Raw genomic sequence first — 16,635 nt, forward strand, 5'->3', positions numbered from 1 at the left:
ACAATTAGATTGCTCTTCCCCGCCCTAAAGTCAGCTCTCTCTAAGCCACTTCCTAGTCAGTCTCATTAGAGGTGGTGCAAGGAGACATATTGAAATTCTGGACATCACTAACCTTGCAGGTGGGTGAGAGGACAAAATGAGATTTCTCACTTCTCACTTACCCCGCACGCTTTCTCTCTTCGAGTAAATGGGACATTTGAGAAATTATGCTTAGACCTCTGCAAATACAGATCGTCCACTTTCCTTCCAATTTGCAGAAACTGGTCAGTTGACCTCTCCATACTCTGCCCTCAAACATGTTCTTTTATAGCAACTGCCGTAAGGACTGGTGTACAGAATGTTGGTAAGAATCCCATTCAGTCTATAAGAAATTGTAACATTTTTTTGTTCAGAGTCCTTTCTTTTCTTCAAGAACACTGATAGAATATACACTGACTATCTTTCACCCCTCATTGCTTGCTAGCAGCTCCACACAGAGTGACGACATTACAAACAGAAAGCCAACAGTGTCCTAGTTAAGCTGGTAAGTGTTACAGTGAGAAATATTACATTTAATTAAATTAATTAAAAACGTCGGAGTCAATTTCCTGACAGTGTGGCTTTCCACGTGCATGCAAAATAAATATTTGAAATGAATAAGGCACAGCAAATGTAGTTATTTTAACTGCGCTGCAAAGCCTAGGCTGCCGCTGAGGAAGGCTGCATTTCTCGGCCACTACGTCATAGAAGTCTGTTTCAAAGCGAAGTATTCTTCATATACAGCCTAGAAATGAGGCCTACGTTCGGAGTGATTTTGAGGAAGCAACAGATGTATCCTTCCAGGCCTTCCATTACCCACAGTTCTCTGCGTATGAATGACAAGAAGAAAAAAAAAACCAAAAACACCATGCAAATGACGGAAAAAGATGCCGTTGGAGCAGAATTTGTTTTAAAATGTAAGCTGTTCATGTCCATGAATTTGTCTTTGTTACCACATAAAGGGTAAAATGACAGATTAATTAAAGCATTCGTCCATATATTGTATTTTACTTAGAAGTATTTGTATACATGTAATTTATCGTACTGCATAACTCCTCCATTTCCGTGAAGAAATTAAAAAGCAACAAACACAATGCAACGGGCTCCATTTTCTCGCCAGTTCCCTCACAAGTTTGGCGCTGCTCCGTTGACAGTCACCACGCAGCCTCATTAGGATTGTTCCATTTGTGTGACCAACAGGCTACTAAGGAGGTGTCTTCATCGGACAGTCCTACTGAGGACCCGCACTACGTCAGCTGCAGCCTTGGCTTTGGAACAGAGCTTCTGAGTTGTACTCCACAGTTTCTCATTATGCTGAATGGGATTTTGCCAATGCTCTATACAGCATGTTTGATTTCACAATAGTTACTACACAAGATTTGTGGGTGAAGCATGAATAAGATAATTAAGCCGTTTTGCAACAGTGATTGGTTGACTCACTCTTATTCCTTCCAAACCTGAATTCCTGTCAGAGGCCACTCTGCTAAACCATACTGTTATGGGTTTGCAGCTGGAGGTCTCTAGGGCAACGTTTTAACTATGAAGTCAGAAGTGCAATGGACAGCGACATCGTGGTGAAAATGAAAACTGTAACTTGGTGAATGGTTTGGGGCCTGTATATGAAGGCATTATGAACATACCCACATAGACTCTTCACACGTTCTGACTCACTCCTTTCAGTCCTCCTAATCTTGCAGCTGCACATTTTCTCCAGCCACGATAAGCCACTTTTTCTGGCCACTTCCTTTGGCCATCATGCACTACCTGCATATAGTTTGGCGACGTAATGCACTTTGTGGTCTGAATTCTCCTTTTCACTTCCGTCCAACAGCAGCACAGCAGTTTATCTCCAGAAACGAGCAAGTGGACATCTTGGAGCTGTCAAAACTCCAATGTAGAACCCCAGCGACATCAAGGTGAAGCTATAATGATAGCTGCATTACATGATACGTGCACAGCCTATGGAGCAGGAGTTCTTTGAAATTGGGTTGGATTGACGGGTCCTTTGAAATACTTCGTGGAACACTCACAATGTCACAGGTTAGGTGTGCTGGAAGCTCACCTGCTGTCGCCTTTGTCTTTTAATGGTTAAAGTCTTATGATGGTTAGGTGGAGCTCATCCTAGAGCTGTATCTTTTACCCACAGCGAAAAACCGGAAAGGAATCCAGATTGTTCGAATGAAGCAAAGAGGTCATGGCTGTGTGACCAACTACTCACCATTTTAGGGCTGTTCTGTGACCAATCATTAGAAGTTAAAGCGATTACAGTGATGGTTCTGCCAGAAATTTGCACAGTTTTCCCTTTAGCCTAAATGTAGACCATCAGCCAAAATATATATGACGTTCGAAGTCTGCTTCTTTAGTTTTGCACTGGAGCTATGAGGGTAATTTAGCTAACAAATAATGGAAGCTTATTTCCCACCAATTAACTCTGTGCAAACAGTATGTCTGAATCATCAAATTTACCTCAAACCAAGTTGAAGTAATCTCAACCAGACTTGCTTACTGTTGCTGATAATGTCATCTATAAAAGTCAACAATAGTACATTAAACAATCCTTTGAACAAATAGCAAAATACAAAATTACAAAAGCACCATTCACTATTGTGCAAAATAAAAAAGATACTCACAGCTGCTTACATCAGAACTGCAAGCAGATTTTTGTGCACTGAAAGGCTGAGAAAGAGTCACAAACAGAAACAGCTTTTTCTATAAAGGCTACCCAAACAAATAAATATATATTTATTTTTTATATAGGCAGAAATAACAAGAACACATTTTTTTCGTTGTTAAATATGTTTTTTGTGACAGTATCCATTACTGCCTTGAGAGTTCGGTACATTTGGTCAAGTATGAAAGCTGTTTTCAAGCCCAGAAGTGATCCAGAGAACTGACCTCTGGTCCCTCTGAAATCTGTGATCTGGGGTTCACCTCCAGCTGCATGTGGTCCACCGCGCATGTGGAAGCTATCCATTCCCAGTGATAATGAGCCGCAAACCGACAATAATCAGCCCTTCCCACAAACAAGCCTAGAATTGGTCCTGGGTATGAGAACAATCCTGAAGCTTGATTTGTTTTCACAGGCTGTAGTTGAGGACAGAGGAGCTTTTGAGCTGTGCATGTGTGTGTTTTGTTATTGGGTGTTTAGCCTAATGGTTAAGTTACTCATCCCTTATGTGGGAGAGCTGGGTTCCATCCAAATGCAGAAAAGCACTCAATAGGCTTCTAACAGTTTATATGAGCAATAAGTGCTTTTTCATGCAGTCAATAATCCGATCATAATTAAATTTTTGTAGTTATCTGATTATTCAAATGGTTGTGTAACCAGCAGGTCTAAAAATCAGATTAAGAAATCCGAAAAAGAGAGCTGGATTTTAGCTCAGTAATCAGAAACTCGTACTCTGACTTCTTTCAGATTATTCAGTCTGCGCATGTGCGAAAACAGACGGCGGTACCGTAAATAAGCAAGCATCATCGCTGCGAGATGACAGCAAATCACTTTTGGAGCGACGCAAGCCAACCACAACTGATGAAATGAAGGATTTAAATATTCTTCATTCTCTAGATGATGTGTGTTCATATTTTCAGGTAAAGTGGTGTGATGCTTTAAAAAAAAAGCCACAGCACAAAGTTTGAGATTGATACTACGTTTATGTCACGTCTTTTTCTGTGAGTTAATTGGCTGGTTGTAAAGCAGAAATCCGACTGCTGTCTGACTAATGTAGACCTTGAGTTTCCCATTTTCTGATTACTCAGATGAAAGCGGATTACTGACAAAATCTAATTTTCGGCAATTATTGGAGTTTTAAATGCACGTAAACACACTCAGTGATATGATGTCTCTTTGGTGCTATGAGGTAATTTGATGTGTTCTGTGATTGCAGCTCTTTCCTGCTCATTGCAGGACACTCAGGAAACTCCTATCGTGATAAAAATACAATGTATTCTGCAGTTCTTAGAGTCATGTTTAAGAGTTTTATAATTAGCTCATGAGAAAAAATGGCTATGTTAATGGAACAAAATGTACACATTTGTTCCCTTACTAGAGAAGTATAAGACATCTTTGATGTCCAAATTTTGCGTCTTTTGGTTGAAATCAAAGCAACAGAAATCACAAGTTTTGTTCATAGCTTTTTATAGCTCACAGCAAGTCATACTGCAATCTAAACCACACTGACAAGCTGGTTGACCTTAACCCCTCAAATCCCAGGCTTTTTACATACTAAGGCTTGTTTTTCAGTAACTACAGGGACTTCAGTCCAAACTGGCTGAGCTGCTCTTAGTTTACAGAAGATGTGTAATAAATCTTTGGGCCTGCCGGTGGGCCCTGGCCATTTAAAAGATTAATGAAGACCTGGATGTGGTTTGAGAGCAGTTTTGGGGATATATTTACAGAAAAGATTTATGTAACTGTTCACTTCTAGTGTTAGGTTAGCCTCGTAGCTCCAGCGCTAAACTAAAGAAGCAAAATTTGAACACTAAACAGCTCTTGGCTGGTCGACTACATCTGGGGCAAATTAGAAAAACTGTGGCAATAAGATTTTTAGCTGAACTATTCTTTTAAGGAAGGGACAACAGTAACTGTGTGGCCTTATGCTTTGCAACACAGTGTACCATTCTAGCATGATATAGACTCTCGCACTCTAAACTTCAGGCCCACTGGCTAAGCTATCGTTTCGCTGACACATCCTGAAATATACCACTGACCCAGGAACAAGTCGAATCTGAAGTCACAATAGAATGATGCAGTTGCAATATGAGTAGCACTGGAGCATGTAATTAGCTTGAGTTACTACGAAGGCCGCTCTTTCAACCACCAAAACAATAGGACGTGATTAATTCGCTCGTTTCGCTTTGACATATTATGAGATATTATGCTTGCCAGAGTATGACATTTAGCTTTAATAACTATTGCGGGTCAACATGCTCCATCAATTAATTAAATCTTCATATTTTCTTAGCAAAAAAAACACAATTAAAAAACCGTCACTCATTAAAAAAAGCAGAAGGTGGCTTCCAATCTGACTCGGGGTGGAAGTCAACTTGTAGCGGCTGATTTAAGTTCTGTGCCCTTCTGGAATCTTCCCTGCAGTTTGGGCCTAGTTTTGAATGAAGTTCTGTGTGATGTCGATGGAGTGCTATTTTGGGATGTCACGTTACAAAAAGGGAAGAGTGACAAATTGCAATGTCAGGGAGCTATTGGATAAGCAACGTGTCAGGAGCATCTGTCTGAATCGCTCTGATAAATGGATTTTTCCCAACCAGAAGGCGAAATGGAGGGTCACTGGATGAAAGATAAATGTTTCTTTTTATTCTTGCTTGATATTACCTAATGCTTTCAGCAGATGACTTGTGAGAGAGTGGAGTTCATGTGGTAGGCCAGGCTACGGAGCTGGTTTTACTTCATGCAGTGGTAGGCAGTACAGATGTCATTTTTTGACATTAAACTCTTAAGTGATCTAAACGGTTACAAATAATATACAAGGTATAGACCAGGGGTCAGCAGCCCAAATGTTAAGAAGAGCCATTTTGTCCTTTCAGCAAAAATCCAATTACCTTGGGAGCCACAACATTTTATGTCCATTTTACCATCTTGGCTGTAAATATGTCTCAGTATGAGCTAATGTTCTAGTAAAGGCTAAAAAATATAATATAAATGAAAACACAGACTTACTTTGCTCTGCTTTAAGCTTTAGCTCAGCTATAACCGCTATTCTCGCATCTCTGGCAGGAAACTTTTCCTCAAAAGTAGAATATTTTCTTGTAAACCATCTCTCAAAGTTCGACTTTTTACGAGGCTGAAGACAGCTTCTCATTCTTCGATTCTTGTTGGAAGTCACAAAGATGAAGTCAGTTCCTCGTTTGACTTTTCTCATTCCATTTAAGGCACCATTTAAGTCGGAACGGGAAAACCGAACGAGAAACTGACTTCAGCTTCGCGAATTTTAATGTTTGACAGTTTCTCGTTGCAGATTAAACGTATCAGGGAAGCAGTTGGAGTGATTGTAAAAGCAAATAAGTCCATTCGTCTCCAAATTATCCATATTTGTCTTAAATCTCTCTCTTTGTCTTTTCGTTAGCTGCTAACTAAGCAAGACTGTTGTGTACGTTGCTATGTGACTAGCAGTCTACGTTCCAACCTTCAGGCTTAAAGGGTGAATTAGCAGTTATACATTAACTCCAGAGTTAAAGATTATTTATTGTTAAAACTGTGTTGAACGATCAGCAGAGCTTTATTTTACTGCAAAGGAGGATTATTTTATTTTTACCTAAAAATCTAATTTTGCTGAGGAGCCGCATGTTGCCGACCCCTGGCATTGAAAAAATTGATTGCCATATGAATCAAATATATTGCACCAACACAATTATTTCTGAAAGTAAGCAGTTGGGGTGGGCAGTATGGCAATATTTCAGTGCCATTTGAAACCACAATATTTGAGACAGGAAAACCTGGTAAAAAGTGTTTTACAAGCTCAAATATATAATTCTAGATTCATCATTAACATACTGTGTAAATTGTTATTGCAAGTGAAGAAGGACTGTTTTTTTTAGATATATATTTTAGGGATATGTATATATGTTCATATGGACAGTCCACTGTAAATGTATGTTCGCTTTTAAATCAACACCAAATATATTAATTTCGCATTAATTTGAAGAAGAATACAATTTATGTGTGCTCCTAAATATGCTTTTCACACTCATTTAAATAATGTTCTGTTATACTAACTGGCATGATGAAGAGTAAGTAATATCATTTGAGTCTATTTACTGTTAGAAATAAAGGTTCTGTGCAGGTACATGTTTCGTTCATCAGGGTACAAACAATGTAAATATTCCCTCAAAGGTACAACAGTGGTTTTAGGGTCCAACTGTGTACCTTAAATAAGTTTTTTTCCAGTAAAAAAGTACATATTTGTATCTTTTCATAACCTAATGTTTTAAAACAGAACAATAAAATAAAAAGTCTGGAGACGAGACGGGGTGTGTGGAGTCAATATGACTTAGAACATATAATTTCAAGTATTATGGTACAGTTATGTTCCCTGGCTAAAGGTACTGAGATGTACCCTAGAGGGCACCACCCCAGTGACAGTTTCATACCTTTTTTCTGAGAGTGTAAGGGAGCTAATTTCAACTTTATGAGGTTTATTCAACACCTATAATTTGCTTTCTGCCCACTTAACAGGATGCCTAAAGTATAACTTCCACTCCTTGACACAAAATAGAAAGACTAAACAGTTTTTGAAAGCAAGTTTTTGCAGCATTCAGAGAAAAGTCCTGTAATTTGCTGTTAAATGTTGATGTTAGGAGTTCTGATCTTAATATCAGGGACTGTATCAGCCAGTTCAGCCTGAAACATTCCATCCTGTTACATTTCCCTTCAACACAACTTAAATACGATGTTGTAAGCGAAATGTTATGAAAACTATGGAGAACAAAAAAGTGATTTCTGAACATGTGAAAATGTCAAATTAGCATGGCACTGACCTTGTGGAATGACTCTTTTACCATTATCCTAATACATTATGACATATTATGTCAAAACATGCTTTTCTAACCTTAGCGTGGGTATCAACAGTGCTTAAGTACACTGATTAACTGCATGTTTCATTACAAAGAGATAGTATTTAGAGCTGTTTTACTGGATTTAGTGCAGCAGAGTAGTAGATGTTGAATAAAAACATTCTAGTTATAGTTTTTATAGTATTTTTTTATTGTGGCACTACCTGCTCTATTTCATGCTATTCAAATACCAGAAAAGCCACATATGAAGATGCACATTGCGAATAGTGAAAGTGTCTTTAAGTATTGCGCTATTGTATTTTTGCCAAATTGCCCAACACTAACCGAAAATGAAAATTAAGTAAATGTAACATAACACCAATCAGCCGTAACATTACAACCTCCTTATATCTACACTCACTGTCCATTTTATCAGCTCCACTGACCATATAGGAGCACTTTGTAGTTGTTGGTAGAACATTCTCATCACTGTAACAACACAGCAGTGCAGCTGGAGGTTTTAAACACTGTCAACTCACTGTCCACTCCTACTTTGTTGGTCCACCTTGTAGATGTAAAGTCAGAGACATCTGTTGCTGCACACTTTGTGCTGGTCATCCTCTAGTCCTTCATCAAGACACTGTTGGCTGGATATTTCTGGTTGGTGGACTATCATCAGTCCAGCAGTGACACTGTTTAAAAAGTTAAAAAAGTACTCCAGCAGTACAGCTGTGTCTGATCCACTTGCACCAGCGCAACAAACTACTGCCACATCAGTGTCACTGCAGTGCCACCCAAATAATACCAGTTCTGTGGTGGTCCTGTGGGGCTCCTGACCATTGAAGAATACTTAAAGGGTGTGAGAAACAGAAGGAAGAAACAAGGAGGTGATTTTTTTAACAAAGTGTGGCTTCATTGAAAAGCCCTGTCAGCAAAATATGATGCTCTGGAGTAGCCGCACGAGTCTGTCACCATGTCCAATGCCAAGCGTCTGCTAGAGGGGTATGAAGCCCCCCAGCATTGGCCGTGGAGCAGTGGAACTGCATTCTCTGGAGTGATGAAGCTCTGCCCGATACTTTTGTGTCCAGAACTGATCATCCAACACCAGTATCTGACCTCACCAATGCTCTTGTGGCTGAATGCAATCAAATCCTCACAGCAATCTTCCAACATAAGGCCTTCCCAGAAGAGTAGAGACTGTTACTGCAGCAAGGGGGTACTAAGGATAAAACTACTACCCTTAATTTCAGAAGAAACAAACTTTTTGACGTATACTGTATATTCCTAGAATTTTATAGAAGATTTCATACTTTCAGGGAATGTTCCTTGAACACAGGTACACTTACTCCTGAATTATTTCAAATCTTCAGTGGGCAATCATCATTAGCAGAGCAATTCAGTCCAGGACAAGGTGTAATGTTTGTGGAGAAAACCCTCTCAAACTCTCTTTGCTACATTAGTTACATTTTGCCAGGTATAAATGCTGCAAAAGATGAATGTTTGATACATAATGTTCATAAAAAAACCGAAGCAAGAGTTTTGCAAAGTGGACCAATTAGGCAAAATGATTATCTGCCATCCTAAAAGCAACAGGTGTCCCGTGGTCCTTAAAAACTTCCAGGCAAGTTGGCTTTGAGGAAGCGCTATTAGAACAAAAGGCGTAACAGAGCCAGCACTCGTGAAGAGAATAACTTCTCAAGCTGATGATACATTGGGTAGAAGATAATGTGCTCTCACAGTTTAATGGAGCTCCAGTTTTTCAGGCAGACAAGCATAGATTCAGGCTCTTTGGGGATTTGCGAGTTTAGTACTACTTATGTTGTTCTTCTAGATGCCTTCTGTAGCAGCGTCCGATCTTCACAGAGACAAGCTCCCTTTTATCATTCCCTTTTGTGTGTGTTCCCCATCGCTCTCATGAAATGAAAGGGCAATCAAACCGTGAGTAATGTCCACATTAGACCTCAGCAAGATTAGAAGCATCACTGCTGACATTGCCACTTCTGCGTGCAGGGAGATTAATGCATTAATAACCCAATAATGAACTGCCATGCCTCCTTTAAATGTGGAGAAACTATCGATTTACGTAAAGCTAATAAAACTCATTTCGAATTCCGGGGCATATCTGGAAAATGGGCTGTGCTCATCCGAAGGCCTGCTGCAAATCCGCACTGGCCAAAATGTGCAAGGTAAATTCCATTATATTTGCCTGCTGTAACAGGCCTCTGTCTTCTTTCAAACGCCCATATTCTAGTTTTTTGGTATACTTTATTTCTTCTCCTGGAGTCCTCTTATTTTGTGTGGCTTTATGTACCAAAACCAGCCATATTTCATGTTTACATGACCTGAAGTCAAGGGAATTAGTAAAAAAATAAAATTAAGTGGCCGATGTGTGGACACTACAAAGGGTGCAATGATCCAGTTGCTTCCCGACTGTCTGCAGGAACAACACTATGCATCACTTCACTGTGAAGGGGTGGGGCTAAACTGCTATAGGCTAAATTAATGGCAATGGGCAAATATGTTCATGTAAGCAGTGCTGGGACAAACTGGTATGCTGATTGAAATTCTTCCTCAGGTAAGAGTTTAGTCATAACTGTTACCAATATGCCACAAATACATACAAATAATGCCAAATTTACGTTACCGCACTCTTAAAAAAGATCTTTTTTGAGGGTTCTTTAGTAAAGAAAATACTTCTAAATAGAACCCTCAACACAAGAACCATTTGCATGATTAAAAGGTTTTTTGCATCATGAATCCTGTGCTTAAGTGCATGTGTGCTCCCTTGAAAGATGCTGGCGCAATATGGCTGCCGCTATGGCGACCACTGTATAGCTGTATCATCTGTTTCATCTAAAGTAGGACGCTTTGTTTTTGAGGCAGTGCACATAAAGGAATAGCCAGTCTCTTGGGGTTAGTCTTAGCCTGTCATGGACACCGGAGTGATTGCTGTACTTCTGTTTGTTTTCGTAACACCTGAGAAGGGGCTACAGTCAGCTGCATCAAACAACAACACAGTATCTGGCCTTATTTACTAAACAATCGGGTACTGAAGCGTGAACGGCGGTAATATTTTACAAATTCCAGCAGTGTCTGATAGTCAAAGGAAAGAGTGTACAAGTATGAGAACGACTTGAATACAAATGACTTGAGAAATCTGAAAAAGCTGAAGTTGGCTTTTTGAAGTTATTCAAATTTCCCACTCCACCTTAAATGGGGCAGCAGTTACATTATGTAACTGTTATTCATGCTCTATTTAAAGTGGAATAGGAACTTCAGGCTTGTAGAAATTCAGACATGAAATTACACGTGGGGCTACTGTTCGAAAGCAACACTGGCATATGTTTATCTATATATTGACTAGTTTTGTTTTTACTATTTGGCATGATAAAAATATTTCAGATTTACACTGGTTGTTAAAAACTGTTTAAAAAGCAAAGGGACATCTCAGAATAATAAGCCACTGGTTACCTACAAAAATTGAAATTAGGAATATAAACACAGAATAACATAGATTTTTGCCATGCTGACCGCTACTATGTCCGTGGCAGTGACATCACAACCACGATAAAATTCCAAACAGACTGTTTTTCATTTATGGACTGCATGGAACTGAACAGTATGCTTTGAAATTTTAGTGACGTTTCCATAGCAAACTCAAAAATTTCACACATGATTTTTCCATTATAGGGGCCCTTTAATGCACTCTACTTCTCTTGTCACTCATTTCTATCAGGTCGTGATAAACAGTGCATTCTGATAAGATAATAGTTTCAGTTCAATTAATCTGACAGTCTCAGTTCCTTCATTTTAAAGGCACCTGGTGCTCAAACACTTAAAAAGGAGCCGGGATTCTATTTTCGCTTCCATTAGACAACTGCTGGAATCAGCGTTTGAGTTCCTGTCATGCACTTACAAGCACAACAAACAATCTGGCCCTGAAATGCACGCCTCTGGCTTCTAAAGCAACTGTGACATGCAATACAAAGAACAAAACGTTGCTATTTTGGGGGAAATGAACAGATTTATAGGAATCATTATTTATTTCCTGACAATAATCCTGATTTCCAGGGCATTTAAATACAAGGATTAGAGAGGGACCACAAAGAAGTGAACGCGGTGCATCTTGCACAAAACGAGCTCCGTCAGTTGACTCCAAACGCTACCAGCATGTGGATAGAAAGCTGTGAAATCCCAGACTGATGTAATACCAGCACCTTCAATCACTCCAGCGCTTCCTTTTGAACGCGGTGCCTTCCCCATTAGTGACAGGGGCTTGTTAATGCTCCGATACGGAATATGCAGGGCCTCTTCTAGCTCTGCTCATTGTTGGCATGAAGTCGTGTTGCAGTACGAGGCTTAACAGTAATTACATTGGCCTCTAATTAGGAGGAAGTTAGGACTGCATGGAAGTGTGTGGGTTTTAAGCCTTCAGAGGATTTCAGTCTAGGGGAAGAGGCTTATTTGCTGCTGCTTCAAGAGACGGGAGTTTTGTCTTGGAGCACCGCTAAGAGTTATTGTCAAGAATCAAATAGGGAAAACAATCAGATGAATAATTGCTTCATAAGACGCTGAGTTTTATCGCGGCATGAAAACAGCAAATAAAAATATTTTGATTGTAGCTTTTGTGTCTCGGCAAGCATGGTTAATTCAATACTTAGTCCCAGAAGGTGTTGGAATACAGCCCATAATTAGCACACAAATCACTTAAAAGTACTGAAAAGGAATCACAGTTGAAAGATTTGGAATCCTGGAATCCTGCCAATAATATACAACAGTTAAACTTAAGAAACGGTTCCAATATCATTTTAGTACTTCACAACAACAGGTTTCATATAATTAGCAGGAAGTTGAAGCTGAAATGTTAGATGTGCCCAGAATGGTGAATACAGCTGAAGATGATGATGTAATGATTGGAAAAGCTATAAAAGGTCAATAATGATCTTATAGTACAAATAACATCCAGAACGAAGTCTTAATTAGAGGTGGGCGATATGGCCAATGCATAATATCACGAAACACAATATGTCACAAAATTGGTACTTATAGGTTTTGATAGCATTTTAAAATTATGTAATTATTAATTATTAATTTTATTCAGCATTTACTGCACTGCACTAAGTCCCAGTAAACAAGACTAATTATGCTAATACTGGCAATATCCACGATATGCAGACATATATAAAGGCATATTATGACAATTTATAACAAAAACAATAAATACTTTTACACTGCCCAGCCCTAATTCTAAAAAAATGAAGATCCAGAAATGACTATTTTTTAATATCCTGAGCGAAATGGAAACTGTGTCACAAATACTGCATGTGGATCAATCTGCTGACCTATTTAAAGTATAAAGTCATAGTTAAAAACACATTTCAGACTTTTAACTGATTTGGACTTTAGACTAACATTGTTTTACTGAGTGACCCTGTAACTTAATTTTAATTATGTTTATTTTGTTAAATCAAGTGATTAAACTTTATATTTTGTCACTGCCAAAACAATCATAACACGACTTAAATGTGTCAGCAGTGACTGTTTCGGTAGCGACAATTTTAGCTCATTTTGAGCAGAATTTGAAAACGCTAGTCAGTGCATGACTAGCAAACACAGCTTTGAACAGTTGTAAAATCTGGAACATCTTTTTTTTTTTATTAAAAAATTAAACTCTTAAATCTTAATCTTTCAACTTAAAAGAACACAAAAAGCCCTTTTAAAAAGCATTGAATTTTTTTTTTTTAATGTAGTATTTTTTTACAAGTCAAAATTTCAGGGTTAGGGTATGGGACTGACATCATCCAACACAGAATGCCCTATATATCATGAGGTTATATATATTTAGCTTATAACTTAATTAATGAATGCCTTGAGTTTAAATAGATCATAACATAATCCTTGTAAATATCTCATTATTGTATACTTAATTACTGTTTTACATGTTTTGACTGTGGGACCACAGTTTGAAGTAATTTGGTCGAATGGTTGTTATATAATGTAATGTGTTATATGTATAATAGTAATGTATTATATGGTATACATAATACTAATTATTTCTGGCATAAACCTGTATCATTGCTCCCAAGTAAACTTAAAGAATAGAAAACAAGAAATCTATTAATAACTTTAACTTTTAAACTTCACAAGCAAATTTTTTGGCAGGATTTATGCTAGTGCTGGTAAATCTGGGGTTCCTTAAAAATGACTGATTTTATTGGCCAAATGATATATCGGTCAGACATGACTACAAATAGATAACAGTATTGTTTAGTTATAGTTTACAGTACATTATTTATCATTTAAAAACTTTTCGCTGTTCCCAAAATGCTTCTAAAAATGATCTATAATAACTACAATGTACAATATAAATAATATAAATATACAATTTTCTCCCTATTAGTACAAAAAGTGATTCTACTGTGTGATCAAACTACTCCACGGTAGTGCTAGCAGGCCCAGAAGTTGACTGGACCTGAGTGATGGCTGAGGGAAGGAGGATTTCTCAGTGTGAAGAAAGGATAATGGTGGAATTGGAGGATCAGGCTGTTGGCCGCACTCTCAGCTCCTGCACCAACAGTCTGAAACCAGCATCGCTCCAACCCTGTAATCAACCCAGCAGGGGGCCGTGACTCTCACTGGCTGCGAGGCCTAGCAATCGTTACAGTGGGCTGGTTTTATCGCTTCAAGTGTGGCCAGCGTTAAAGACACCAATGCCTGCGTGAGCATGTGTTCACCTCACACCTCTTTTCCTTTGGGGGGGATTTCAGAAAGCTTCCAGGTTGAGAGCTGATGGTGGTCAAGCTGAGAGAACATTCACAGCAGTGGAAAAAAACTATTAGCTCGCTGAAGAACTGTAACCCGGAGCCGTATTCATAAAAATATTCAGACACTCACATAAATATGTATCGCTTCTGTCGGAAGAAAACCTCATACCTCCATTTTGGTCGTTTTTCAGTTATTGACATGAGTTTAAAAGACCTGTTGCTTTTTTACACTGTGTGTATGATGAATGGACCAAAAGATGTCCAAAATGTCTGGTTTCACTGACTTACATTAAAAGTAAAGTATGTTTTTTGCTTCTCCTGTAAGATATGAGGTATGTTCTGCCAGCAGCGCTATATATACACTTTAACTGTCACTTAAAATAAACACACATATATATATGTGTGTGTGTGTGTGTGTGTGTTTATTTTAAGTGACAGTTAAAACCTCTTAAAATTTTATTATTTTTATTACCTTTTCTCTAAGGAACAATTATTTAAAAAAGTGCTACTCAAGAAAAACATTCTTAAAAGTGTGCTTTGGCCAAAATGAGAAACGTAACCATTGCTAAATTGGTTGTAAACATACTTACTTGCCTCTTTCTGTGGTGCCACAGCAGTCTCTATAGTGAGATTTTCCAGTTTAAAGGTTAGACAAAAACCCCTTCTGATGATGTATCTTGAAGGTGGGAGGAGCCTTTGAAAAATGACAAGCGCTAAAGAATGCTGGAATATCCAAAAATATATTTCAGGCAGTGTGCTTTAGTGCTTGTAATTTTTCAAAGGTGTTAAAGGTTTAAAAAAAAGGCTGAGAGAGCTACAGAATATTATATAACACAACAAACAACATAATATGTTTCTAATCTTTAAACTAATGGGTTAATAAGATGTATAGAAATAAAACTCATAAATAACATAAATAGCTTGTAACTCAGTCACCAAATGCATAATTATCTGTGTTGTTCATGTCATGACTTTGGCACCACCTCTAAAATGTCTATTAAGCAACAATCATGGAGAGGAAATGCTTAGCTGGCTCAGAGACCCGCCCTGATGCCATATGTCGCTAAGCCTTAACAACTGTAACTAACTTTGTTTTTGTCTTAAAGGGCAATTCCACCAATTTTCCTAAATGTCTGTATAATTCAATCACTGAGATTAACAAAGTCACTCAGAATAGTTTGATGTGAAATGGTCCATTCTAGAAAAACTTACTGACTCTGACTTCTTTACAGTGGTGGTGATAGGAACCAGGGGTCACAATGTCTACAACACCAATCTAACCATTTTATTTACTATCCAAAACAACAACGAACCAACACTTGTTTTAACGCTTGAGTTTTTACATGTACTGCTGATAATGGTAACGTAGTAGTAAATCTAGGGGAAAAAAAGTTAACTTGCGGCACTATTTTGCCTCAGAATGCCTTGCATGTACCTCTGCACTGTTCATTTATTAGAAAATTTTAAATTCTGACTCAGTAAGTTCCTCTCGAATGGATCAAACCACTGAATGTTTACACCTTAATGATTTAGTATTTTTACTTTCTTACAAGTTTAAATTTGGAAAAATTGGTGGAATTCACCTTTAAGATCCTTCGGAAGCCTTTCCTTCGGAATGCTTTCGAGAATCTGTCCCCAGGTGGTCAGTGGAACCACAAGCCTTCATGACTCATGTCATTATGGCGCAGCAGACCGCTCGTTCGGATGGAACAGGTTTCGAACACATGCTGGACCCGATGCTGCCCGATACCCAGCCTAGGAAGGCCGCTGCAGGAAGAAGACGCAGAGACAAACCACAATTACGGCAGAAGAGGCACGTACCTTGTTCTGAAGTTCGCAGGGTGCGGATGCCCATCATATAAAGATAAAAAGTCATATTCCTCCTCCACAGCGAAGGATTGAAAAACTATATGAATTCTGTTCCTTTCCTCAGCTACAATAACCCACGTACAGTTCGCTCCGTTCGGATAGCCGTGCGGATATCCCGGGCTTTCTATGGTCCCGTTCCTTCCTTTTAACGTCCCACCACATGTATAAATGAAACCTGAAATGAGAGAAGAGACAGAGAAAAAGGCATTTGGGTCATTACAGACACAACAACATCAGTCATTTCCTCAGCTGTCCAATATTGGTCATACACTTTCTCCCACATTCCACAAAATCAGGAAAAGTAATGAAACCAGCGCCGTCCGCCTTCCCTCTCACGTTAGTCACTTCTCCAGCTTTTTTAGGTCAAAAAACTAGCCAGCATGCATGTTTAGGGTGCAAAAGTGGTTGCTGAAAAAGCTATTCCGACAACAATGAATGAATCACAATGGGCAGATGACAATACTCGGCAATGCTAAGG

At 38.6% G+C, this 16,635-nt stretch overlaps 1 protein-coding gene across 1 annotated transcript in view; it reads right to left on the bottom strand.

Moving 5' to 3' along the window:
• csmd3a (CUB and Sushi multiple domains 3a) overlaps nt 1-16,635 on the bottom strand; it is a 457,456-nt gene that overhangs the window by 390,102 nt on the left and 50,719 nt on the right. The window contains exon 2 of the mRNA XM_036558514.1: nt 16,110-16,332. Coding sequence (XP_036414407.1) covers nt 16,110-16,332 — 223 coding nt within the window. The remainder of the gene's footprint in view (nt 1-16,109; nt 16,333-16,635) is intronic.

Source organism: Colossoma macropomum, unplaced genomic scaffold (genome assembly GCF_904425465.1).
Source record: "Colossoma macropomum unplaced genomic scaffold, Colossoma_macropomum, whole genome shotgun sequence".
Taxonomy (NCBI): domain Eukaryota; kingdom Metazoa; phylum Chordata; class Actinopteri; order Characiformes; family Serrasalmidae; genus Colossoma; species Colossoma macropomum.